The sequence below is a fragment of the Cololabis saira genome, chromosome 8 (genome assembly GCF_033807715.1).
Source record: "Cololabis saira isolate AMF1-May2022 chromosome 8, fColSai1.1, whole genome shotgun sequence".
NCBI classification, from domain to species: Eukaryota; Metazoa; Chordata; class Actinopteri; order Beloniformes; family Belonidae; genus Cololabis; species Cololabis saira.
Genome location: NC_084594.1, coordinates 336,630 through 364,246, shown reverse-complemented (window position 1 = coordinate 364,246; position 27,617 = coordinate 336,630). Strand labels below are relative to the sequence as shown.

Genomic DNA, 27,617 nt, shown 5'->3' with positions numbered 1-27,617 from the left:
GCCAGTTCAACGTTTATTATCAGAAAACACCTACAATTCACCAAGAAAACCAACAACTTCAACAACTTTAAAACTACTTTTCTTTCTCCTTAATGAGCCGACGCAGCGACTTCAGTAAATACAAACATTTACCGTCAGTAAATACAAACATTTACCGTCAGTAAATACAAACATTTACCGTCCGACTTCAGTAAATACAAACATTTACCGTCCGACTTCAGTAAATACAAACATTTACCGTCAGTAAATACAAACATTTACCGTCAGTAAATACAAACATTTACCGTCAGCAAATACAAACATTTACCGTCAGTAAATACAAACATTTACCGTCAGTAAATACAAACATTTACCGTCAGTAAATACAAACATTTACCGTCAGTAAATACAAACATTTACCGTCAGTAAATACAAACATTTACCGTCAGCAAATACAAACATTTACCGTCAGTAAATACAAACATTTACCGTCAGTAAATACAAACATTTACCGTCCGACTTCAGTAAATACAAACATTTACCGTCAGTAAATACAAACATTTACCGTCACAATCTGTTGAACTTTAGTCGGAGAAACGGTTCATTAATAACATGTACATTTATTTACAACCAGGTCCAGAATAATCCGGATCAGCTCCCAGCGTGGCCGCTAGCCGGGACCTGGCCCCGCCCACGCCCTGGCCACGCCCCCAAAAGGGGGCGGGGCTCAGAGCTGCTGCAGGATCAGCTTCTTCTTGCCGTCGTGGCTGAACTTGTTGGAGCGGAAGAGCTCGCTGTCGTAGAAGGAGGAGAGGTTGTGGACGTTGATCTGCCGCGCCTGGACGGAGGACGACAAACAAACAACAGGTTGGTACGGTTGCTAGGCAACGCTGCAACCAGGAAGTGACGAGGCAGTGATAATAAACCAGACGGTTGTTTCGACATTTCGACTTTTTTTTCATTGAGAAAAAAGTCAAAATATCGAGAAAAAAGTCAAAATGTCGAGATTAATGTTGAAGTACAATTTCAAGAATAAAGTCAAAATTTCGCCTTTTTTCCTCAACATTTCGTCTTTATTCATGAAATTTTGACTTTTTTCCAAAACATTTCGATTTTTTTCTCAAAACTGTACTTTATTATTCTCGAAATTGACTTTTTTCTCGATATTTCAACTTTATCAATGAAATTTTGACTTTTTTCCAAAACATTTGGACTTTTTTCTCGAAATTGTACTTTACCATTAATCTCAACATTTCAACTTTTTTCACCAAATTTTGACTTTTATCAACGTTTTGACTTTCGAAATTGGACTTCAAAATTTATCTCGAAATTTTGCCTTTTTTCTCAACATTTCAACTTTCTTCATGAAATATTGACTTTTTTCTCAAAGTGCATAATGAAAATCTCGTTGTCTATGAGAGCTGCTGCCATTCATTGAGAAAAAAGTCAAAATGTCGAGATTAATGTTGAAGTACAATTTCAAGAATAAAGTCAAAATTTCGCCTTTTTTCTCAACTTTTCGACTTTATTCATGAAATTTTGACTTTTTCCTCGACATTTTGACTTTTTTCAAAAAAATTTGACTTTTTTCTCAACATTGACTTTTTTTCCTCGACATTTCAACTTTTTCCTCGACATTTCAACTTTTTTCTCGACATTTCAACTTTATTCATGAAATATTGACTTTTCTCGAAATTTCGCCTTTTTTCTCAACATTTTAATTTCTTCATGAAATATAGACTTTTTTCTCAACATTTTGACTTTTTTTTCTCAAAGAGCATAATGAAAATATCATTGTCTATGAGCTGCTACCATTCATTGTCAAAAGTCAGACCCCGGTCCCAGACCCTGGACCCAGACCCCGGTCCCACCTTGTCCTGCAGGTCCTTCTCGGGGATCTCCAGCTGGTTCTGGTTCCTCTGATAGGACCCCCCCCCCCCAGACCCGGTCCCAGACCCAGACCCACCTTGTCCTGCAGGTCCTTCTCGGGGATCTCCAGCTGGTTCTGGTTCCTCTGATAGGACCCCCCCCCCCCCCCCAGACCCGGTCCCAGACCCAGACCCACCTTGTCCTGCAGGTCCTTCTCGGGGATCTCCAGCTGGTTCTGGTTCTGGTTCCCGTAGCGGTTCCTCTGATAGGCCGCCTGCTCGGCCACCAGCTGCTTCAGGATGAAGAGCAGCAGCTCGTTGTTGTCGCGGCGGAACGCCAGGTAGCGGGCAAACGTCTGGGGAGAAGAAGGAAGGGAAGGGTTAGCTTGTAGAGAAGGAACGTTACAGAGGAAAACAGGCGGAACGCCAGGTAGCGGGCAAACGTCTGGGGAGAAGAAGAAGGAAGGGAGGGTTAGGGTCGTAGAGAAGGAACGTTACAGAGGAACGTCTGCAGGAGGAGAGAAGGAACGTTACAGAGGAAAACTGTCCAAATGTCAAGGATATTGTTACAATTTCAAGAATAAAGTCAAAATGTCGTAAATTAAGTTGACATTTCAACTTTTTCCTCAAAGTTCATAATGAAATAAAGATATTTTTCCTCCTGCCCTGATTCTCTTCCGTAAATGAGACTTTCTTCATCAGGATTCCTGTTTGATTCTTATTCACGTCGTAGATTGTTAGGATTTGTAGTTTTTAAACAGGAGTGGACGGTGTTAAACGTGGAGAGTTAGTAACAATTCAAACGGCCGCCTTGTCAGAAACTTGAAGACTAGCGTGCCTGGCGGGTTAGTTGATGGTTTTATGTTTAATGTAGTTCCATCAGGATTTATTTGGGGTGTCGCGTTTACCAACTGTATGGAAATAAATTCTGATTGATTCTGATTGATTTTTAATGAGAAGTTGTTTGTGTTTTATACAAATTTTGACAGAACTAGGGCCGAACTTTGGCCTTCGACATTATTCACCAGGAATAACATTATTATTCACCAGGAATAACATTATTATTCACCAGGAATAACATTATTATTCACCAGGAATAACATTATTATTCACCAGGAATAACATTATTATTCACCAGGAATAACATTATTATTCACCAGTAATAACATTATTATTCACCAGGAATAACATTATTATTCACCAGGAATAACATTATTATTCACCAGGAATAACATTATTATTCACCAGTAATAACATTATTATTCACCAGTAATAACATTATTATTCACCAGTAATAACATTATTATTCACCAGTAATAACATTATTATTCACCAGTAATAACATTATTATTCACCAGGAAAAACATTATTATTCACCAGGAAAAACATTATTATTCACCAGGAATAACATTATTATTCACCAGGAATAACATTATTATTCACCAGGAATAACATTATTATTCACCAGTAATAACATTATTATTCACCAGTAATAACATTATTATTCACCAGGAATAACATTATTATTCACCAGTAATAACATTATTATTCACCAGTAATAACATTATTATTCACCAGTAATAACATTATTATTCACCAGTAATAACATTATTATTCACCAGTAATAACATTATTATTCACCAGGAATAACATTATTATTCACCAGGAATAACATTATTATTCACCAGTAATAACATTATTATTCACCAGTAATAACATTATTATTCACCAGGAATAACATTATTATTCACCAGGAATAACATTATTATTCACCAGGAATAACATTATTATTCACCAGGAATAACATTATTATTCACCAGGAATAACATTATTATTCACCAGGAATAACATTATTATTCACCAGGAATAACATTATTATTCACCAGGAATAACATTATTATTCACCAGGAATAACATTATTATTCACCAGGAATAACATTATTATTCACCAGGAATAACATTATTATTCACCAGGAATAACATTATTATTCACCAGGAATAACATTATTATTCACCAGGAATAACATTATTATTCACCAGGAATAACATTATTATTCACCAGTAATAACATTATTATTCACCAGGAATAACATTATTATTCACCAGGAATAACATTATTATTCACCAGGAATAACATTATTATTCACCAGTAATAACATTATTATTCACCAGGAATAACATTATTATTCACCAGGAATAACATTATTATTCACCAGGAATAACATTATTATTCACCAGGAATAACATTATTATTCACCAGTAATAACATTATTATTCACCAGGAATAACATTATTATTCACCAGTAATAACATTATTATTCACCAGTAATAACATTATTATTCACCAGTAATAACATTATTCACCAGGAATAACATTCACCAATAATAACATTCGCCAATAATAACATTATTCACCAGTAATAACAGCCCTGACTGTTCTGGTGGAATAATCCCTAATCTCAGACTGATTTCTGCTGTTAAAGTTATCATTTTTCCTGGTTAAGGCCCAGGTGGTGCCCCGAGGATTAAGTCATTTTGATAAGTAATCTACTTCATTAATTATTAATAATTGTTGAATAAAATTATTAACTAGAAAATTTCCTCGCAGAAATTTCGAGAGTGCCACGGCGGGCTGCTGCACATTTGTGTACATTTTACAAGCAATAAAGATGAAGGACTCAATAACGAGTCCAATGACACCACACAGGATTCTCTATGTCAAACCATTCAAAAGTTATTTGACTATAACATATCGGCCAATCAGAAGAAGGGGCGGGGCTAATTTGTATATATAATATACAAATGTAAATATTTATATGTGTAATAATAATAATATACATATATATCCCATGAACCTGTCCCCAGCAGGACTGGGGATCATGTAAGGTCAAAAGGTCAGGGTTCAGATTTCTCCATTTTCCAGGTTATATTATATGAAGTCTGTACTGACTGGGTCATGTGACCAGTTCTGGGTCAGTCTAATCAGTCAACAGCTGAGCTCTGGTTGCTAGGGGCAACAAGAACCTCGAAATGAGGAAGGTTCCGGGTTCGCTGTGAGAAAACCCCAGCTTTTGCCTTGTGACAAGTTCTCAAATAACTCCCATTTGTGAGAAAACCGTAGCTCCGAGCAGAAAAACAAGAGATAGTGAGAGACACAGAACCCGGACTCTGACAATCTTAATTTTATTCATATATTCCTTAAAATGTGTTAGTAACGGCAGTTCGAAAACAAAGTGAGATTTTTTTGAAGAAAACTTTTTTATTTTTTTTATTACATTGCAGTCAATGGAGACAGAGGCAGGAATTTGCGTGGCTGTTAGCCCCCCCGTTTGAATTTTGTTCATCGCCTGTCAAAGTCACATTTTATGAATCCCAACACGTATGTCTACATTCTGACCAAAAATTATCTGTCTACCTTTTACGGTTTGGCCGTGAGCTCGAGTTACAAATAAAAAATAAGGTAATTTTTTGACTGTTTCTCTCACTCTAAAAGCTTCACTCTAAATTTGACAAAAAAGTCATTTCCAGTCCTGGCTTGAGCGCTCATATCTTGAAAACTGTACATTTTAGGAAAAAACAGTTTCGGGTTTGGACAGAGAAGAGAAGTTTTCCTCCGTTTTGAAGTTTGAATGACAGTTCTACGTGCAAGTATGAGAAAGATACGTGACTCAGAAAAAAGTTGAATTTTGTCTTTTTTCTCCCATCCGCTTCTAATGGCGCCATAGAAATACATGGGAAAATGAGTTCCCCATTAGTTTGGAAATTTGGAAATGTTTTTGTACTTCGTGCAAAAACTATTTGTGCCATCGCTCTGAACATTCACAGGACTGTAGTTAAATTCAGGGCCTACAACTTTCTAAATCGGTTCAGAATTTTTCGAGTAACGGTGTGCGAGTGGTGAGGCCCCAAAATTCTCCCAATGCATTCCGGATGGGTTTTAGCGCGCACGTTTTTGCACGTTGCGCAAAAACGTGCGCGCCAATCACTAATAAAAGTCATAGCACACGATTCCCGCTTAAGGCGCACGTTTCTACGTTTTTACTTTTGGCGTTTTCTCAAAGCTGTAGGAGGAGTAGCGAACCGAAATCTGTCCGGAAAATGAATAAAAAAAATAAGAATAAATCCAGATGCACTCCTCCTCCATTGCAGAGCTATGGAGGAGGAGTGCCTCTTGGCGCAGCCGTGGCACTAATAACCTTTTGATAACTGAACAACCTGTGTGGCACAACACCAGATTACCCCAGATTATCCCGGACTAGCCCAGATTAGCCCAGATTAGCCCGGACTAGCCCCTCACAGCCCGGACTAGCCCCTCACCTTCCTCATGCCCCTCATGACGCTGAACTTCTGCGTGTCGATGAAGCTCTCCAACATGACGCGGATGGCCATGTTCACGTCGTCCTCCAGGACGTAGTCGCGCAGGTGCATCTTAGCGTGAGACTCCGCCATGCGGATCATCGACTCGATGTGGCGGACGGTGATGGGGATGCTGCCGGTGGCCTAAACAAACAAGTCAAAATTTTGAGAAAAGAGTCGAAATTTTGAGAAAAAAGTCAAAATTTTGAGAAAAAAGTCAAAATCTCGAGAAAGTCAAAATCTCGAGAAAAAAGTCAAAATATTGAAAAAAAAAGTTGAAATGTCGAGAAAAAAGTCGAGAAAAAGTTTACATTTTGAGAAATAAAGTGAAATTCTGAGAAGTCGAGAAAAAAGTCAAAATTTTGAGAAAAGTCGAAATTTTGAGAAAAAAGCCGAGAAAAAAGTCGAAATTTTGAGAAAAAAGTCGAGAAAAGTTGAAATTTTGAGAAAAGAGTCGAAATTTTGAGAAAAAAGTTGAAATTTTGAGAAAAAAGTTGAAATTTTGAGAAAAAAGATGAAATAGAGAAAAAAGACAAAATTTTGAAAAAAAAAAGTCAAAATCTTGAGAAAAAGTCGAGAAAGTTTAAATTTTGAGAAATAAAGTGAAATTCAAACACGGTGATGGGGATGCTGCCGGTGGCCAAACAAACAAACAAACAAACAAACAAACAAACAAACACGGTGATGGGGATGCTGCCGGTGGCCTGGGAGAGAAAACTAGCTAGGTTAAGCTAGGCTAGGTGCTGCCGGTGGCCTGGACCCCCCAAGACCCACGTCAGACCAGATCAGAGTCCAGAAGGGACCGGGTTGGGGGTTCTAGCGGGTCTAGCGGGTCTGGGCTCACCATGGACTCCTTGCGCAGGTCGCTGTAGATCCGGGCCACCTTGTCCTGGTCCATCTGGTTCAGCTTGGGGTGGACCTGAAGAAAAAACAGAACTTTAGACCCTGACAGCTGCATTGGCCTCTCCGAGCTGCCTGACGTGACTGAAGGGATCAGCGCTGCGACTAACACTGACTTTAACGCTGTCGGAGCAAGACCGCAAGCTGGATGCAGCTTTTGCAGGCTAGCGGCGTCTTTGAGCTCATTGGCAAGATGGATAAGACCTTGGAGAAGTTGGAAGCTCGGCTTGGCGGGAATTGATCACAAATTCGTCTGATTGGAGTCGCCATTGATGAACCAGAGACTGAAGGCAGACGGAAAATTACTGAGTCTGTCTGTTTTCAATATAATTGTTGATTCTATAATCTGACCTTGACAGGGCGGTTTTGGCCGATCGCTCTGGTCACAATCTCCCTGGTGGAATGTAAACAAGGTGACTCTGCCCCCACTAACCCTCCCCTCTCAGGAACATCTGTGGACCTGTTTCAGAACTGACCGAGCCGTCTGATAACATCAAGGACATTGGCTGAGAGCAGCTCTGAGTGGATTCATGGACTCACCGCTCACACACATTTACTGATAACCACCTCCCTCAACTCAACGCCTTCCTGGCTACAAGTCTTGTGACGATGATGTAAATTTGTCATGTGCTTTCTGTGCTGAGGTGTTTTTTTGCACTTTCTCACTGTGTATTTACACACAGTGTGAAGATGCCTTTTTTCCTCCCCCACCCCCAACGTCACCCTTTCTCTGCTTTGTTCCGGTTTCGGGTCGCTGCTCGTTGTGGTCGACCGGCCGGCAGCTGAGCAGATTTACTGTCTTGTATTGCTGCTTAGTTGTCCTAAATTTCCCCTCGGGGATGAATAAAATTTCTCTGAATCTCTGAATCTGAACCACCGGATCCAGACCCTAGAGCAGGGGTCACCAATCCTGGTCCTCGAGGGCCGGTGTCCCTGCAGGTTTTAGATGTTTCCCTGCTTCATTGCACCGTGATACAAGGAGCTGTGTCATCAACAGAATTGTGCAGCCCTGGATGACACGCTGATGACGATGATTAATTAGAATCAGGTGTGTTAAAGCAGGGAAACATCTAAAACATGCAGGACACCGGCCCTCGAGGACCAGGGTTGGAGACCCCTGCCCTAGAGGGTCAGTAAAAGTACTTGGGGTCTGGATCTGGACCTTTGAGGGTCGGTACCCGTACCCTGGCTCCCCCCCAGACCCCGGCCCCGGTCGTACCCGCTCCTTGGCGTAGATGATGTACTTCCTCAGCAGCTCCTGGGGGATGGTCGGGGCGTCCGACGTGTTGGGCAGAACCAGCTCCTCCAAGGCCACGCCCCCTTCCTTGTTGCCGGGGTGATGCTTGATGTGGGAGCCGACCACGAACCGGGCCAGCATCTCGTCCTGGAGACGAGAGAGAGGGGGAAAGGTTTTTACTGAGAGGAAGAGGTTTTTATTGGAGATAAAAAGTCCAAATGTCCAGATTCATGTTGAAATACAATTTCAAGTCGAAATTTTGCCTTTTTTCTTGACACATCGACTTTTTTCTCGACACTTGGACTTGAGACGTGTTGCTGTTTCCCATGTGAATGTGAAATTCACATTCACATGGGAAATGAACAGCACACTTGGCTTCTTTTCTTCCGGCTCTCGACGAAGGCAGACGCTTCTCTGCTCCTCTCCCTTATCTATCTGTCCTGCTGCTGCTTTTGTCCTGTCTCGTCTTCAGAGTCTCTTCTTTTCACTCCTCCCAAACTCTACAATCATGGAATTGATTAACTGGTCTCTCAGCACAACCAGAAGTCAGGGGGTAAGGGAGCCCTCCTGCCCCGATGGGATGTTTTTATCTGGATACACAATGGATTCCTGGAAACATTGGAAACCGTTGTGTTTGGTGATTCTGTCTGTCGAGGACGTTGAAGATGCTTCATAATTGGATTTATGATAGCAGGATTTCTCGTGATCGGAGGAGGGGGATTCCTGGTCTACCGACAAACGCGTAAGTCGTGGACAGCTGTTCTGGCTCTTTCAGAGCTGCCGGACGTGGCTGAAGGATCAAGCAAGGTGATCAACACTCAGACTTTAACGCTGGGGGAGCAAAGCCGTAAGCTGGATGTGATTCTTGAACAGAATCTCAGGCTAGCGGCGTCTTTGAGCTCATTGGCAAGATGGATAAGACCTTGGAGAAGTTGGAAGCTCGGCTTGGCGGGAAGTGATCACAAATTCGTCTGATTGGAGTCGCCATTGATGAACCAGAGACTGAAGACAGACGGAAAATTACTGAGTCTGTCTGTTTTCAATATAATTGTTGATTCTATAATCTGGCCTTGACAGAGCGGTTTGGCCGATCGCTCCAGTCACAATCTCCCTGGTGGAATGTAAACAAGGTGACTCTGCCCCCACTAACCCTCCCCTCTCAGGAACATCTGTGGACCTGTTTCAGAACTGACCGAGCCGTCTGATAACATCAAGGACATTGGCTGAGGAGCAGCTCTGAGCGAAGTTCACGGACTTACCGCTACACAGACACTTACCGACACACCTCCCTCAACTCAACACCTTCCCCTCCTTTAGGCTAACACAGAATATATTTTATTATTGTAAAAGGTTCTCACCTGGACCGGGTCCACCGTGTCCCGGACCACACACAGGATGTCGAAACGCGACACGATCGGTTCCGTCAGGTCCACGTTCTCGGCGAAGGTGAGAGACGGGTCGTACCTGCCGCCTGGAGGACATGACATCACGTTAGAGCTCCGCCCCCTGATTCCCCCCCAGAACCAGAACCCCTGGTCCCCCCTAGAACCAGAACCAGAACCGCCCCCTGGTCCTCAGAAACAGAACCGCCCCCTGGTCCCCCCCAGAACCAGAACCAGAACCAGAACCACCCCCTGGTCCCCAGAACCAGAACCCCCCACCAGAACCAGACCCACCGATGGGGTTGGAGGCGGCCATGACGGTGCAGCGAGCCTGCAGAGACGTGACGATCCCGGCCTTGGAGATGGAGATGCTCTGCTGCTCCATGGCCTCGTGGATGCTGGTGCGGTCCGCGTCGTTCATCTGGGGACGGGGGGGACACGTTAGAACTGGAGCACGGTAGAACTGGACCAGGGGGGGGACGGGTTAGAACTGGACCACGTTAGAACTGGACCGGGTTAGAACTGGACCAGGGGGGGGGCACGTTAGAACTGGACCAGGTTAGAACTGGACCAGGGGGGGACACGGTAGAACTTAGAATATCACCACTTTATTCTGAGAAAATCACCACTTTATTCTGACAATATCACCACTTTATTCTGACAATATCACCACTTTATTACACTCTATTCTCGTAATTTCCCTTTTTTTGTCTTAGTTTGGCCCTAATACTCGGTCGTATTTTGTCTGTTTTTAACGTTTTTTTTTGTTTTGTTTTTAATAATTTTTGTAACTTTTTAACTTCCTGATAAAATAAAAAATAAACAGAACCCCCCCGGTCAGGCCCCTCCCCCTCCCCAGGCCCCGCCCCTAGCCCCGCCTCCTCAGGCCCCGCCCCTAGCCCCGCCCCTCATCAAATTTCAATAAAACAAAGTAATGTTGAAAAAACGTACGAAAAAACGCAGGAAACACCGCACGAAAAAACATGTGAAAAAAAGCACGAAAAAACGTGAAAAATCGTACGAAAAAACGCACGAAAAAAAGCACGAAAAAGCGCACGAAAAAACGCACGCAAAAATGCACGAACGAACGCAAAAACTCACGAACGCACGAAAAAACGCACGAAATAACGGGTAAAAAAACGCACGAAAACCGGGTGAAAAAACGTACGAAATAACGCACGAAAATACGTACGAAAAAACGTACGAAAAAACGCACGAAAAAGCGCACGAAGAAACGCACGAAAAAACGTACGAAAAAACGCACAATAAAACGTACGAAAAAACGCACAAAAAAACGCACGAAAAAACATACGAAAAACGTATGAAAAACGTACGAAAAAACGCACGAAAAAACGGGTGAAAAAACGCACGAAAAAACGGGTGAAAAAACGCACGAAAAAGCGCACGAAAAAACGGGTGAAAAAACGCACGAAAAAACGGGTGAAAAAACGTACGAAATAACGCACGAAAATACGTACGAAAAAACGCACGAAAAAGCGCACGAAAAAACGCACGAAAAAACGCACGAAAAAACGTACGAAAAAACGCACAATAAAACGTACGAAAAAACGCACAAAAAAACGCACGAAAAAACGCACGAAAAAACATACGAAAAACGTATGAAAAACGTACGAAAAAACGCACGAAAAAACGGGTGAAAACGCACGAAAAAATGCACGAAAAAAAACGTATGAAGAATCGTACGAAAAATCGTACGAACGCACGAAAAAACGCACGTAAAAATGTACGAACGCAGGCCCCCTCCCCCCAGGAACTCGTCGATCAGACACACCCCCCGGTCCGCCAGGACCAGGGCCCCGTAGCCCCTCCCCTAGCCCCGCCTCCCCAGGCCCCGCCCCCTCCCCGAAGTCCCGCCCCCTCCCCCAGGCCCCGCCCCCTCACCTTGTCGAACTCGTCGGACACACCCCCCGGTCCGCCAGAACCAGCTCCCCTAGCCCCGCCTCCACATGCCCCTCCCCCAGGTTTAGGCCCCGCCCCCTCCCTTAGCCCCGCCCCCTCCCCGAGGCCCCGCCCCCTCACCTTGTCGAACTCGTCGATGAGACACACCCCCCGGTCCGCCAGAACCAGCGCCCCGGCCTCCAGGGTCCACTCCCGGGTCACCGGGTGTCGCTGCACGTACGCCGTTAGCCCGACGGCCGACGCCCCCTGACCCGTGGTGAACACGGCCCGGCTGGCCAGCTTCTCCACGTACCTGGACGGGTTAGGAAGAGAGTTAGGTACCGGGTCAGAACCAACCGGGTCAGAACCAGAGTTAGGAACCAACCGGGTCAGAACCAACCGGGTCAGAACCAGAGTTAGGGACCGGGTCAGAACCAGAGGGTTAGGAACAGGATCAGAACCAGAGTTAGGAACCAACCGGGTCAGAACCAGAGTTAGGAACCAACCGGGTCAGAACCAGAGTTAGGAACCAACCGGGTCAGAACCAGAGTTAGGAACCGGGTCAGAACCAGAGAGTCAGAACCAGAGTTAAGAACCGGGTCAGAACCAGAGGTTAGGAACTTAGTTTTAGTCTAGACTAAATATAAGAGTTTTAGTCTAGACTAAATATAAGAGTTTTAGTCGACTAAATATAAGAGTTTTAGTCTAGTTTTAGTCGACTAAATATAAGAGTTTTAGTCGACTAAATATAAGAGTTTTAGTCTAGTTTTAGTCGACTAAATATAAGAGTTTTAGTCTAGTTTTAGTCGACTAAATATAAGAGTTTTAGTCGACTAAATATAAGAGTTTTAGTCTAGTTATAGTCGACTAAATATAAGAGTTTTAGTCTAGTTATAGTCGACTAAATATAAGAGTTTTAGTCGACTAAATATAAGAGTTTTAGTCGACTAAATATAAGAGTTTTAGTCTAGTTTTAGTCGACTAAATATAAGAGTTTTAGTCTAGTTTTAGTCGACTAAATATAAGAGTTTTAGTCGACTAAATATAAGACTTTTAGTCGACTAAATATAAGAGTTTTAGTCTAGTTTTAGTCGACTAAATATAAGAGTTTTAGTCTAGTTTTAGTCGACTAAATATAAGAGTTTTAGTCTAGTTTTAGTCGACTAAATATAAGAGTTTTAGTCGACTAAATATAAGAGTTTTAGTCTAGTTTTAGTCGACTAAATATAAGAGTCAGACGGGTCAGAACCAGAGTTAGGAACCGACCGGTTCAGAACCAGACGGGTCAGAACCAGAACCAGACGGGTCACCTACTTGAGGAACTGGGACTTGGCGGTTCCCGGGTCGCCACACAGCAGGATGTTGATGTCACCGCGCACCTTGTGCTTCCCGCCTGCAGGGGGAGAAAGGGGGCGTGGTCAGACCTTTACCGGACCAATCACAGCCCTGCTGCGCCGCCAGGACCGATCAGGGGGCGGAGCCAGGACCAATCAGAGATCAGGGGGCGGAGCCAGGACCAATCAGGGGCGGAGCCTCACCTGGGTTCTTGGGTTCCCCCCCGAACAGCGCCAGCGCCAGGGCCCGCTTGATGTCCTCGTGGCCGTAGATGGACGGCGCCATGCTAGCAAACACCTGCGGAAATCATCGCAGAATTATATTACATTCGGATTTAACATCGGAATAAAACAGACACTTCGGAATTAAGTTTAATTTGGACAGAAGACCAAAAAAAATAAAAATAATAAATAATAAATAAATTCGCAACGTCGCGAGAACAAAGTCGCAACGTCGCGAGAACAAAGTCGCAACGTCGCGAGAACAAAGTCGCAACGTCGCGAGAATAAAGTCGCAACGTCGCGAGAATAAAGTCGCAACTTTACGAGAATAAAGTCGCAACTTTACGAGAATAAAGTCGCAACTTTACGAGAATAAAGTCGCAACTTTACGAGAATAAAGTCGTAAAGTTACGAGAATAAAGTCGTAAAGTTACGAGAATAAAGTCGTAAAGTTACGAGAATAAAGTTGTAACTTTACAAGAATAAAGTCGTAACGTTACGAGAATAAAGTGGTAATCCAGTGGTAATCTCGTCATAAACCCGCGGTAATCCCGTGGTAAACCGGCGGTAATCCCGCGGTAATCCCGTGGTAAACCCGCGGTAATCCCGTGGTAAATCCCGCGGTAATCCCGTGGTAAATCCCGCGGTAAACCGGTGGTAATCCCACGGTAATCCCGTGGTAAATCCTCACCCGCTCGCCGACGCGCTCGTCCTTGGACAGCGCCACGATGGCCTTGACGTCCTCGTCGGTGAGCTCGGCCACGGCCACGCCCTCGTCCCTGCGGGCCACGTGATTGGCCAGGATCACCGTGGCGAACACCGGGAAGCCGTTGGCCATGTTGAGGGAGCCGTCGTAGTTGTTGTGGTAGATTCCCGTCAGTTCCTGTAACGGGGGGAACGGGGTCAGGTTCTGGTTCAGGTTCAGGTCCGGGGACTAAAACTCTATTTAGTCGACTAAAACTAGACTAAAACTCTTATATTTAGTCGACTAAAACTAGACTAAAACTCTTATATTTAGTCGACTAAAACTAGACTAAAACTCTTATATTTAGTCGACTAAAACTAGACTAAAACTCTTATATTTAGTCGACTAAAACTAGACTAAAACTAAAACTCTTATGATATTTAGTCGACTAAAACTAGACTAAAACACTTATTAGTCGACTAAAACTAGACTAAGACTCGTATATTTAGTCGAATAAAACTAGACTAAGCCCTAGCCCCGCCCCCATCCCCTCTATAATAATAATAATAATAATAATAATAATAATAATAATGACTTGGATTTATATAGCGCCCTTCTAGGCACCCAGAGCGCTTTACAGAAATCATTATTCATCCATACACATTCTCTCCAGTGGTGGTAAACTACATTGTAGCCACAGCTGCCCTGGGGCAGACTGACGGAAGCGTGGCTGCCATATCGCGCCTAACGGCCCCTCCGACCACCACCAACATTCATACACATTCACACGGGGCAAGGTGGGTAAGGTGTCTCTAGCCCCGCCCCCTCCAGCCCCGCCCCCAGCAGGCCCCGCCCACTCACGATCTCGTCCCCGGGCTTGCAGCTGTCCACCAGGTCGGCCAGCAGGATAGCTAGACTAGACTAAGTCCTAGCCCCGCCCCCAGCCCCTCTAGCCCCGCCCCGGGGGTCCTAGCCCCGCCCCCAGCCCTCTAGCCCCGCCCCCAGCCCCTCTAGCCCCGCCCCCAGCCCATCTAGCCCCGCCCCCAGCAGGCCCCCCCACTCACGATCTCGTCCCCGGGCTTGCAGCTGTCCACCAGGTCGGCCAGCAGGATGGCGTCCTTGGAGCGCGGCAGGCGACCGGCGGCCACTTTCCCCGGACTCTCCTGGAGGGTGATCCTCTGGTAGTTCTGGTACACCGTCTGGGGGGGGGGGGAGAACCAGAACCAGGTTAGAACCAGGACCAGGACCGGGTTAGAACCAGGACCGGGTTAGAGGGTGATCCTCTGGTAGTTCTGGTACACCGTCTGGACCGGGTTAGAGGGGTCCACCAGAACCAGAACTCATCAGGACCGGGTTAGGGGGTCCAGAACTGGGTTAGGGGGGGCAGAACCAGGACCGATGGCACCGTGGTAAAAAACCCCATCCGAATGAATGGGGCCATGTGGCCTGGATTTTGACATAAAATTTCCTTAAATACCAGCTTCATGAAATTTGAGTATGTTGAAGTCCACAGCGTGCCGAGTCGGGAAACATTTGTACGATGTCTCTACGATAACCTGTTGCCTAGCAACAAGCGTCCAAAGTCAAACGGAAAAAAAAAAAGAAAATGAAAGGTCAATATCGCAAAAACTGTAATACTTTGAAGAATGAGGTTGTAGGGTGCGTTAGTGCCAATCGGGCCGAGTGTTTGAAAGTTTGAACGATGTCTCTACGATAAAAGTCCAGCCGAGCAATAAGCGTCCGAATTTTCGCCTTTTTTTTTTGCTTTTTGGCAACTAGCGTTGCCACGGTAACCCCTATTACTGAGAAAAGTAATGCCCATCGAGGCAGGATGGAGACGCATCCAACGATGTATGGCATGCATGGGTGCACGTTCCGGTTCAGCCTACGTTAACGGACGAAAAAAAGTGCGGAATAAGAATAAGAAAAGGGAAACCTTTTCTAGATACTAATATATCGCCTTCAGTTTCATGTTTTTCCTCATTTTTTCGGGCGTGTTTTATTTTTTGGGGATTTTTTTTTCCACATCAGAGCGGGGTCATGCTGTACACCCGCTGGTGTGACGTGGGACTTTTACGACTTTAGCTTGTTAGCGAAACGCTAGCAGCATTGCCCTTTGGGCCATTCTGGACGATTGTATTATGGTCATGCCACTACTTGGCATAACAATAATAATAATTTGTCTGCTTTTGTGCCAGACCCCACCAGAACCGGGCCGGTACCAGGACCGGTAGCACTCACCTCCTCCATGTTGATCTCAAACGGGCCCAGCGACTGGCACTCGGGGCAGGACCCGGGCTTCACCTCCTGGTTCTGGTTCTGGAAGAACGGGCCCAGCACGAAGCTGCACTTGTTGCAGTTGTACTTGACCAGGCCGAGCTGCGGCAGCACGCCGGTGCAGCTGGAGACCACGCCGCCGGTCCGGATCAGCTGGTTCAGGTGCAGCTGCCTGGGGGGGGACAGAACCAGAACCGTTAGAAACCAGCACGGTCCGGATCAGCTGGTTCAGGTGCAGCTGCCTGGGGGGGGAACAGAACCAGAACCGTTAGAAACCAGCACGGTCCGGATCAGCTGGTTCAGGTGCAGCTGCCTGCAACAGAACCAGAACCGTTAGCTGGAACCGGAAACTAGACTAAAGGCTGAAATATGGTTCTGTGACAAAATGACGCCATGCCTACGGCGTGTGGTTTGGGTCGACGCAGACCAGACGCCGTCACTGACGTGCACCTCCCGAAAATTGTAACTACGCGTGGAGGCGACGCAGACCAAACGCAGACGAGAGGCTGTGATTGGTTCACTTGGAAGCAACAAATTTCCGGTTTCCGGTTTGAAGCAGTCGTGAACTTTCAGCCTCTTTTCTTCGTGTATGTGTGATTTTTTTTGTTTTGGTTTTTTGCACAATAGTGGTCCTTATCTCTTTGATTCACTGTGACCGGAAAAGTCGGATAAACCATTCAGGAAAAGATCGCTAACTAGCAGTGTTGGGCAAGTTACATCCAAAATATAATACATTATATATTACTAGTTACTGTCATTTGAAAGTAATTAGTTACATTACAATATTACTATATCTGAATTGTAATGCGTTACACTACTTGTGTATTACTTTTGAGTTACTTTCAACAAAATAGCAATGATTTGGACCGTTTTTATTTCAGGGGGGGATGATTTGGACCGTTTTTATTTCAGGGGGGATGATTTGGACCGTTTTTATTTCAGGGGGGGATGATTTGGACCGTTTTTATTTCAGGGAGGATGATTTGGACCGTTTTTATTTCAGGGGGGGATGATTTGGACCGTTTTTATTTCAGGGGGGATGATTTGGACCGTTTTTATTTCAGGGGGGGATGATTTGGACCGTTTTTATTTCAGGGGGGATGATTTGGACCGTTTTTATTTCAGGGGGGGATGATTTGGACCGTTTTTATTTCAGGGGGGGAGGATTTGGACCGTTTTTATTTATTTCAGGGGGGGGATGATTTGGACTGTTTTTATTTCAGGGGGGGATGATTTGGACCGTTTTTATTTCAGGGGGGAGGATTTGGACCGTTTTTATTTATTTCAGGGGGGGGATGATTTGGACCGTTTTTATTTCAGGGGGGATGATTTGGACCGTTTTTATTTCAGGGGGGATGATTTGGACCGTTTTTATTTCAGGGGGGATGATTTGGACCGTTTTTATTTCAGGGGGGGTGATTTGGACTGTTTTTATTTCAGGGGGGATGATTTGGACCGTTTTTATTTCAGGGGGGATGATTTGGACCGTTTTTATTTCAGGGGGGGTGATTTGGACCGTTTTTATTTCAGGGGGGATGATTTGGACCGTTTTTATTTCAGGGGGGATGATTTGGACCGTTTTTATTTCAGGGGGGATGATTTGGACTGTTTTTATTTCAGGGGGGATGATTTGGACCGTTTTTATTTCAGGGGGGGATTATTTGGACCGTTTTTATTTCAGGGGGGATGATTTGGACCGTTTTTATTTCAGGGGGGGATGATTTGGACCGTTTTTATTTCAGGGGGGATGATTTGGACCGTTTTTATTTCAGGGGGGGGATGATTTGGACTGTTTTTATTTCAGGGGGGGGTGCCATCACATCACCCCTCATCCCCCCTCAACTCGAATACTGCTCACACGGAACTCAGAACTTCTTCATAAATAACTCAAAATTCCCAGAGAGAAAAAAAACACCAGCAAACTAACAAACAAACCAATAAAGCTCTCAGAGTTAACAAAACGAACCAGCAATCAACAACTCGCAGCTGTTTTAACCTCTCATCCTGATGGGCTGCAGGTGTGGTTTAAGGCTGATTTATGGATCCGCGTTACACCAACGCAGGCGTGTGCTCCTCGCCGCGCGCAGCTCCTCGCCGACTCCGCGCTCATATTTAATAAATGTATAAAGCCCATATATTAATAAAGCCTCACTTGGCCGAGCTCTAACGCTGAGGCCATGGTAGATTTAAGTTACACGCGGACACGCCGCACTGTTGACTTTTCCCTGCCGGCTCTGCTCACTGAACAGTCCCCACACAAACAGTGTCCAGCGGCGCTACGTTCCGCCGCGCCGCGTTCCCAACGCTTTTTTCTGTTGTCGGGATGTCTCGCGGACGCGGTGTTGGTGAATTCTTTAAAAAACAACAGCTAAACGGGTTAAAATGCGTTGTAACGCGCGTTACTTACATTGTAACGAGTAAAATATTACCGAAAATTTATTAGTAATGCGTTATATTACTGCGTTACAGCAAATAGTAATACATTACTGTAATTGCGTTACTTTTGTAACGCGTTACCCCCAACACTGCTAACTAGAGGCCGCGGGGGGTACTGCACCGCGGAGAAATGGAGAAGTCCGAAGGTTCACGACGGCGTCACGGTGACGGCGTGTGCTCTGCGTTGGTTTAACGCAGAACGTTAATTCAGCCTTAAGACTAAAACTAAAACTCTTATATTTAGTCGACTAAGGGCCAGTCCCAACACTCCCCCTACTTTCTACCACTAGCCCTAAAAAAGAAGGGACAGATTTTAGGGCGCTTGAAATCTTCCCAGACCTGTCCCAATACTCCCCTACTCCTACTTGCAGCACCACCCCTAAAATCAGGAAGCTGAGAGATAAAAGCTGTTTTAATTTCAGCTGTAGCGCTGTTAATATGCCACTTTATTAAGTTTTAATACTTTTAAGGCGTAAAAGTAACCGTTAAGATCCCCAACCTGGGCTCAGTTTATCCAAGCGGCCCCGTTAGCGGCCCCGTTAGCGGCCCCGTTAGCGGCCCCGTTAGCGGCCCCGTTAGCGGCCCCGTTAGCGGCCCCGTTAGCGGCCCCGTTAGCGGCCCCGTTAGCGGCCCCGTTAGCGGCCCCGTTAGCGGCCCCGTTAGCGGCCCCGTTAGCGGCCCCGTTAGCGGCCCCGTTAGCGGCCCCGTTAGCGGCCCCGTTAGCGGCCCCGTTAGCGGCCCCGTTAGCGGCCCCGTTAGCCTATTACCTATTTTCTGCAATAACTTTTGAATGGTTATAGGAAATGTCATCACAATCGCAATCATCCGGCAGTAGTCCCGTGGCACTTCAAAATTTCCTGAAATTTTCTAGTTAGTGCCACGGCTGCGGCACGAGGCATGATCTCCTCCACCAGCGGTATCAGAACCATCAGAACCGGGTCAGAACCAGAACCTACCGTAGGGACCGGATCTCCTCCACCAGGGGCAGGTTGCAGATCCGGACGTGGATCTCGTGGGCGATCCGGTGGTACTTGGGGTACATGGCCAGAACCACCTCCTTGGCCGCCTCGTCAAAGATCTGGGGACAGGAAGTGGGTCAGAACCGGGAGGTCTGGACCGGGAGGTCCGGTCCGGGACAGAACCAGAACCAGAACCAGCACCAGCTCACCTTCAGCATCTCTGCCGGGGCTTCAGGGAGGAAGTACGCCAGCACGTGTTCCCGGGCCGCCAGGTCCTCGTAGTTCACCAGCAGACTCTCCTTGTTCTCTGGAGGATTCAGAATAATTTATTAGTCCTAGGGCTGTCGATTAATCGATTTTAAATATAAATCCGATTTATTAATCAAGACGATGTTAGAAAAAGGAAAATCGTAAAATGGATTTTCCTTTTTTGCAGCTGCATTACAGACAGAGCTCGTCTAGTCGTCTTTGTTTGGTCAAGAAAACTTTACTAAACTCAAGGAGGATTTACAGGATCTTTCAATTGTACTTCTTTCCCAATAGGGACATTTGTTTGATATTTTTCTTTAAAAATAAAGATAAAATATTTGAAACAATTTATTCCATTGTCTTTTGTAGTTTTACCAAAAAAAATAAAAAATCGGCCCGCTCTAAGCCCCGCCCCCTCCCCTCTAAGCCCCGCCGCCTCCAGGCCCCGCCCACCTTTGCACATGTCGCTGATCCTCTCCTTGAACACGTTGTGTCCGTTCTCGTCCACGTGCGTCCTCAGGAAGTTCTTGAAGCGGTTGTAGATCTCCAGCCGCGGAGCCGCCATGGAAACCCACTCCCTCACCGTGTGGCCCTGGAAGGGGAGATGGGGGGGTTAGAACCTGGACCTGGATCAATACTAGACCAGTACTAGAACCTGGACCTGGACCAGGACCCTCATCAGGACCAGACCCACCTTCATGTCCTCCAGGTTCTCGATGCTCTCGATCATCTCGTCCTCGTCTCCGTCCGTCACGCCCTCGGCCGCCCGCTCCGCTAGCCGCCGCCGCCGCGCCGCCGGGCGCCCGTCGTCCTCGTCGTCGCTGTCTGGAGGAAAAGAGAGGAGGAGGTTTAATACGAGGAAAACAGACGTAGGTTTTAATACGAGGAAAAACAGAGGAGGAGGTTTTAATACGAGTGTATGTGTGGATGTTCAATGGGAATTTTTTAAGCTTAAGCTGGATCGTTTTGTTTAATTGCACTATTGATTTTTAATAATAAGATAGTAAAGAGAAAACGGACCACTGTCAATAGGAACATGTACTTTTTATTTTATTTAGCTTGTTTATGAATAATTAAATGATCATTTTTAAATATCGTTGTGATTTTGATAATTTTGAAAATAAAAAGACTGATTATCCTCCTGGCTTTTGTTTAAAGGCCAGGTTTTTCTTATTGTTTTTTGTGACTCGTCGTCTTCGTTGGAGCCCTGCTCTTCTTCACCAAACTACTCTTCTTCATCACCCCCTCCCCTCCTCCTCCTCCTCCTCCTCTTCATCACTTTTCCCTCCATCTTTGAACCTTAATTCTTCAGTGAAGCTGAGTTGGCGAGCCAGCCAGGAGAACCACCCAAAAGTTGGACTTAAATTTTCTTCCGACTATCTTCATTATTTGAAAGTAAACGTGTATTGTAAATTTTCTGGTAATGCTTTACATTTAGCTGTTACATGATTGTGAGTGTCTAACTTAACCAAATCATGGAGTTTCAGTAATCTTGATTCAATAAATAATCTGTTCTCTGTTAATGCGTATTGTACCGTATTTTCGCGACCATAAGGCGCACATAAAAAATTATTATTTTTTTTAAACGTGCTGCGCGCCCTATGAAACGGAGCGCCGTTTCTATTACCTGTATTACGGTAATGTGAGGCGGAGCCACCATGAGAACGGTAAAGGGAGAAGGGGGCGTGTGAAGCACCCGTGAGCTGCGGATGTGAATGAAAGCAGTAGCGCTGGCGGAAGAAATGAAAATTGAACATTTTCATGGAGGTTCGTCCTGGTGCTTTTGCTTCATAAAACGGTGCCAGCGCAGCAGCAGCGCCCGGCGGATTATATGGAAAAGATGGAGAGATTCCGCTCATTCTGCAGCCGACACATCCCCGACAAACGCATCCAGCCCAGACACATCACCAACATGGACGAGGTGCCGCTCACGTTAGGTGAATCACACGGTGGAGTTAACGGGGACCAGCGCCGGGGAGGGGACCGGGTCCAGCGCGGGGGGGGATCCGCACAACGGGGTATGTGAAGTCGACATTTATTGTTGTGCTTGGCTGCCACGGCCGGCTATGGTGATTTTTAAAAGAAAAACGTTGCCTAAAGAGACGTTTCCAGCCGGAGTCATTATAAAGGCAAATGAAAAGGGCTGGCTGGATGAAGAGATGATCGAGTGGCTGAGACAGGTTTATCTGCGGCGACCCGGTGTTTTTTTTTTATTCTTTAATGCGGAAACAGAAGATGAAGACTTTGAAGGGTTTGATTGATGTGAAAAGTGAAATAAAATATCAAACTAAGTTTTGCTCCCGTTCTATTTTTAAATAAGCACACTTGTGTGTGTTTTGCGGCGTGCATGTGTGCAGCTCCGTGTCTGTAGACGGCGCCTTTTGGGTCGGTGCGCCGTATGTGTGTTTTAAATACAAAAATGACACAAAAATGAGGGTGCGCCTTTTCACACGATGCGCCGAATGGTCGTGAAAATACGGTAAATTTTCTGGTAATGCTTTACATTTAGCTGTTACATGATTGTGAGTGTCTGTAATTTAACCAAATTATGGAGTTTCAGTTAATCTTGATTCAATAAAAAAATCTGTTCTCTGTAATGTGTATTGTAAATAACTCCTAGTGCTCTTTTCTGTAGTAAAAATAAAGGATTCATATTAGTTGGATATGTGTTGCCCCAGACTGCAACACAATAAGTTAAATAAGGCAAAATTTATGAACAATATAAAATTCATTTAAATTAATGAATAAATGTATTCATCCTACACTAAAGCTAACTAAAGTCCGCTACAGAAATCCCCCCCGGTTCCTCACCGTACAGCAGCCCCCTCCTCATACCCCCCTGAAGGGAGAAAAAATACATTTTGTGTCCTGAAAATGCCCTGGATTCCCAAAAAACAGCTTTAGTTTTTAGTCAGCCCTGCACCTGCTGTTTATCGTAACAAATGAAGGTATAAAGACGCGGTAGCCGGAAGTCCGGGTTCAGAGTCTGCTGTGGGTCAGTGCAGGACGCCCGGCGTGTTTTTTTTCCTTGGCTTACTGTATCCGGACTGTCCCGGCTCTCCAGTCCCGTGTCGAGGTAAGATAGGCCTTAAAACCTTTGTAGTTGTGTGTGAGGAATATTGCTCTGCCATTTGCGGGGGATAACTTGGCACGTTGTCCTAGCAAACGAGTAGTTTTGTGGATGTCTTCTATGTAAATGCTTGCTTTTCTTGCTGGTAATAAAGATCCATATGTCATTATAGCAAAAACGAGTTGTGTGTGTGATTCATTTTGGTAAAGCCGACCACTCCTAGAACCTTAAAGTGAGATTTTCTCCCAAAACAAGGAAACAGGAAAACAGGAAAAAAAAAGAAAGAAAGGAGCCAGAAAGAAGGATACATTCCCGTTGATTGTTTTGGGGGCTCCAAAGACTGAATGTGGTGATAGATTTATAATTACAAAGATGGAGTCGAATTGGTATTTTTTTATCGTCATTTTTATCGTTATCGGGATAAATGCCAGAAATAATCGTGATACATTTTTTAGTCCGTACCGCCCATCCCTACTCACCGTACAGCAGCTCCCTGCCCCCCCAGACTCTTTTCTTCATCTTTTTTCTCCTATTTTTTTCCTTTTTTCCTTATTTTCATAAAGTGCCTTTCTACAAAGAAATGTACGTTTTACGTCTCATTTATTCATTCACACACGCACTTTTTTCGCCCTTTTTTCTTTTTTATTCCTCTTTTTTCTTCCTTTTTTTCCTATTTTTTTGTAAATTTTTTCCCTTTTTTTCAACTTTTTCCTATTTTTTTCTCAGAACCTCTCAGTTTTCCCCCTCTTCATTTCCTTTTTTTCTTCCTTCTTGACATTTCGACTTTTTTCTCGAATTTTTTCTCAAAATTTCGACTTTTTTCTCGAAGTGCATAATGAAAAAAATGGAAACATGCCTACATACAAGACTTGTATGTATCCCCCCCCCCCCAGACCCGGTTCTCACCGTACAGCAGCTCGGGCCTCCCCCTCCTCCCCAGGCCCTGCTCGCGGTCCCTCCTCCTCATGGTCTCCTCGGCGGCGGCGCGGGCCCCCGGCGACAGCTCCGACAGGTCGTCGTCGTCCAGGTCCAGGCCCTCGGCCTCGTAGCGGTCCAGCTCGGGGATGACCCGGTAGTCCCGCTCCATGCCGTCCCCGATCAGCTCCTCCCCGTCCCCGTCGTCCTCGTCGGGCAGCGCGTCGCCCAGCAGGCCCGAGCCGTCGCCCAGCAGCCCCTCCGACTCGTCCTCGAAGGGCGGCAGGTCCCGGCCCGGGCTGGAGGTCGGGTCGCCCCGCCGGGAGGCCCGGCTGGGGCTGGTGGCCACGTGGAACGACTCCGACGAATCCTGAGAGGCCCGGGGAAAAAAACCATACGTTTAGGGTTTAAACTAACAAAAAAACATCAGGTCAGGGTTTAAACTAACAAAAAACATCAGTTCAGGGTTTAAACTAACAAAAAAACATCAGTTCAGGGTTTAAACTAACAAAAAACATCAGTTCAGGTTTAAACTAACAAAAAACATCAGGTCAGGGTTTAAACTAACAAAAAACATCAGTTCAGGTTTAAACTAACAAAAACCATCAGTTCAGGTTTAAACTAACAAAAAAACATCAGTTCAGGGTTTAAACTAACAAAAAACATCAGTTCAGGTTTAAACTAACAAAAAACATCAGTTCAGGGTTTAAACTAACAAAAAAACATCAGTTCAGGGTTTAAACTAACAAAAAAACATCAGTTCAGGGTTTAAACTAACAAAAAACATCAGTTCAGGTTTAAACTAACAATAAACCATCAGTTCAGGGTTTAAACTAACAAAAAACATCAGTTCAGGTTTAAACTAACAAAAAACATCAGTTCAGGGTTTAAACTAACAAAAAAACATCAGTTCAGGGTTTAAACTAACAAAAAACATCAGTTCAGGTTTAAACTAACAATAAACCATCAGTTCAGGGTTTAAACCTCAGCAACCCGCGGCTCTTTAGCGCCGCCCTGGTGGCTCCTGGAGCTTTTTACAAAATGTTTTACCTTTTTTTTCCCCCTCTTCATTTCTCTTTTTTTTCTTCCTTTTAAATCTCGACATTTTTTGACTTTTCTCTCGAAATTTCGACTTTTCTCTCGAAATTTCGACTTTTCTCTCGAAATTTTGACTGTTTCTCGAAATTTTTCTCTACATTCCGACTTTTCTCTCAAGATTGTACTTCAACATTATCGAAATTTTGACTTTTTTTCTCAAAGTGCATAATGAAAAAAAATTATCTTCCCCCAGTTCTAACTAAAATAGAAACATGCTACATACAAGACTTAAATATTAGTTTTTTGTGTTTTTGGTCCAATATGGAACTAAAACGTTTTGGGTTGAGACCGCTGGTTTAAACTAACAAATTTAACCAGAACCAGAGTCACAAACCAATAATAAACCGTCATCTATCAAACTATCATCCAAAAATAAAGCCATAAGAATAATTAAAGCTGCAGCAGCGATGAACGGATGAACGTTCCTCCACCTGGTGCAGGTTCAGGCTGCAGTGGAAGCTTGAAGGACTAATGTAGATTCTTCAGAACTGGACATTTAGTGGATCAAACACCCACAACTCTATGTCAAATCCTTCAAAAGTTATAGCAGAAAGTAGGATCTATTAAATATCGACCAATCAGAGGAAGGGGCGGGGCTAATTTGCACCAATTATGAAAAGTAATGCGTGTAGTCGCAGGATGGAGACGCACATTTTGATGTAAAACACACCTGGGTGCACGTTACGGTTCAGGTCTGGACTAAGTTTATTATAAAGTCAGTTTTCCTTCGTAAAAACAAAAACATCCTAAATTCCCGTTTTCAAAACGGATGATTTTGTACAAGTTGATATGAACTGATCAGTATGATCAGTATATATGGATCAGTACAGATTGATCAGTAGATATTGATCGGTACAGATTGATCAGGATGATCATTATATTTATTGATCAGTATAATCAGACATTCATCTAAACCACAGGTGTCAAACTGAATCCCAGAAGGGCCGGTGTCCTGCATGTTTTAGATGTTTCACTGCTTTAACACCTGATTCTAATTAATCATCGTCACCAGTTTGTCATCAAAGTCTGGATAGTTCTGTTAATGACACAGCTCCTTGTATCATGGTGCAATGAAGCAGGGAAACATCTAAAACCTGCAGGGACACCGGCCCTCGAGGACTGGAGTCCCACACCCCTGATCATCTATAACAGTTATAGATAGTTATAATAACTATCGATCTTTGTGTAAAAGACCCGGATGAGTCGGACCTGCGTGGTTCTGGTCCAGACTCCGGGTTCTGGTTCTGGTCCAGGTTCGACCCGGAACAAACCGGTTTATTAAACCAAACTAAACTAAAAAACGAACTTTAATCGAGGTTCAGACGGAAACGTGGTAAAAGTCATGACTTCAGACTCGTTTTTGCGGAATAAAACCCACTTCTCAAACCTGCAGAAACCCCTAACCGGTTTAATCTGGTGGTTTTAAACCTCCTTTAGCCGGAATGAACCAGAAACCCCGAGGTTTTAGGGTTTTTTAGGGAGTTTTGAGGAGTTTTAGGGAGTTTACTCACCGCCATCGCTGCTGCTGTTTCTACCGAGGAGAAGCTTTTCGCGCGGAAACGATCACGTGACCTCAAAGCGCGCGAAAGCTCCTGAATATTAAGTAGCGGAGCTCTGTCGAGCTCTGTCATTGGCGGGTCTCCCGGAGAGGGGCGGGGCTATGGCGGAGACCGGATATAACACGGACATGACGTCACCGTCGCCGCCATATTGGATGTGGCAAGACTGCGCAGGCGCTGGAAACTAATACAAGTATAGACAAGTTTACGCGCCAAAACACGGGCGCTGCCATTCGTCTGCATAGATGCGGGTCATTTCCGGCGGAAGGGGTTTCCGCAGCCTTTTACCGGTATAAACAAGCGCCTTTCTACAAAGAAATGTACGTTTCACGTCTCATTTATACATTCACACACTCACTTTTTTCGTCCTTTTTTCTTTTTTTTTTTTTTTTCCCTATTTTTCCCCTCTTTTTTCTGCTTTTTTCTCTTTTCTTCATCTTTTTTCCTCTTTGTTCCTCTTTTTTCATTTTTTTCCTCTTTTCTTTTTTCCCTTTTTTCATCTTTTTCCCATTTTTTCTACTATTTTTTTCTCTTTTTTTCACCTTTTTTTCCTCTTTTTTCCTTATTTTCATAAAGCTCCTTTCTACAAAGAAATGTACGTTTTACGTCTCATTTATTCATTCACACACACTTTTTTCGTCCTTTTTTTTCCTCTTTTTTTCCTCTTTTTTCTGCATTTTTTCTCTTTTCTTCATCTTTTTTTCCTCTTTGTTGTTTTTTTCATTTTTTTCCTCTTTTCTTTTTCCTCTTTTCCCTCTTTTTTCCTCTTTTTCATCTTTTTCCTATTTTTTTCTCCTATTTCTTTATCTTTTTTTCCTCTTTTTTACTCTTATTTCCTTATTTTCATAAAGCATCTTTCTACAAAGAAATGTACGTTTTACGTCTCATTTATTCATTCACACACGCACTAATATACTTGGGAAACAGTTAGGACCAAATATAATATATTTAATTTTCTCAAATGGTAAAAATAAGAACTTTATTGATCCCACATAGGAGTAATTCATGTTATATCAGCTATAGAGAACAAGGTAGTGCCGAAAAACAATTTATATCCCCCCTCACAAAAATAAGAACAATAGAGAAACATATTTTCTCATCAACAAAACATATTTAACATTTTTCAAGTAACAAAAAACATATTTGAACCATTTTTCAGACAATAAAATAACATTTGAACAATTTTTCAGAC

General features: G+C 44.3%; 1 protein-coding gene across 3 annotated transcripts; it reads right to left on the bottom strand.

The window, feature by feature from the left end:
• mcm2 (minichromosome maintenance complex component 2) lies at positions 1–26,421 on the bottom strand. Of its 3 annotated transcripts, none has more exons than XR_009782953.1 (20): positions 26,378–26,421; positions 23,760–24,138; positions 20,478–20,608; positions 20,237–20,375; positions 19,744–19,841; positions 19,532–19,653; positions 16,104–16,311; positions 14,927–15,061; positions 13,869–14,060; positions 13,160–13,253; positions 12,936–13,014; positions 11,763–11,934; positions 10,017–10,143; positions 9,699–9,811; positions 8,323–8,487; positions 7,048–7,122; positions 6,165–6,347; positions 2,045–2,203; positions 239–817; positions 1–109 (listed from the first exon to the last, which is right to left on the bottom strand). XR_009782953.1 is itself a non-coding variant. In XM_061726543.1 (19 exons), the coding sequence occupies exons 1-19, from the start codon at positions 26,381–26,383 to the stop codon at positions 707–709; spliced, it is 2,688 nt and encodes an 895-aa protein (XP_061582527.1). In that variant the 5' UTR covers positions 26,384–26,421; the 3' UTR covers positions 1–706. The 3 variants fall into 3 exon arrangements, 1 of the variants encoding a protein (XP_061582527.1); XR_009782954.1 differs by having other exon boundaries at positions 308–817; XM_061726543.1 differs by having other exon boundaries at positions 1–817.
• Between the last annotated feature and the right edge of the window lie 1,196 nt (positions 26,422–27,617).

Bases quoted from the DNA above. Each gene is read 5' to 3' on its own strand.
- mcm2 (XM_061726543.1), bottom strand. The intron at 19,842-20,236 runs GTGGGCGGGGCC...TGAATCCTCCAG, and splicing joins GATCAGCGACATGTGCAAAG to AGAACAAGGAGAGTCTGCTG. The intron at 16,312-19,531 runs GTAGGTTCTGGT...GTCCCCCCCCAG, and splicing joins GAGGAGATCCGGTCCCTACG to GCAGCTGCACCTGAACCAGC.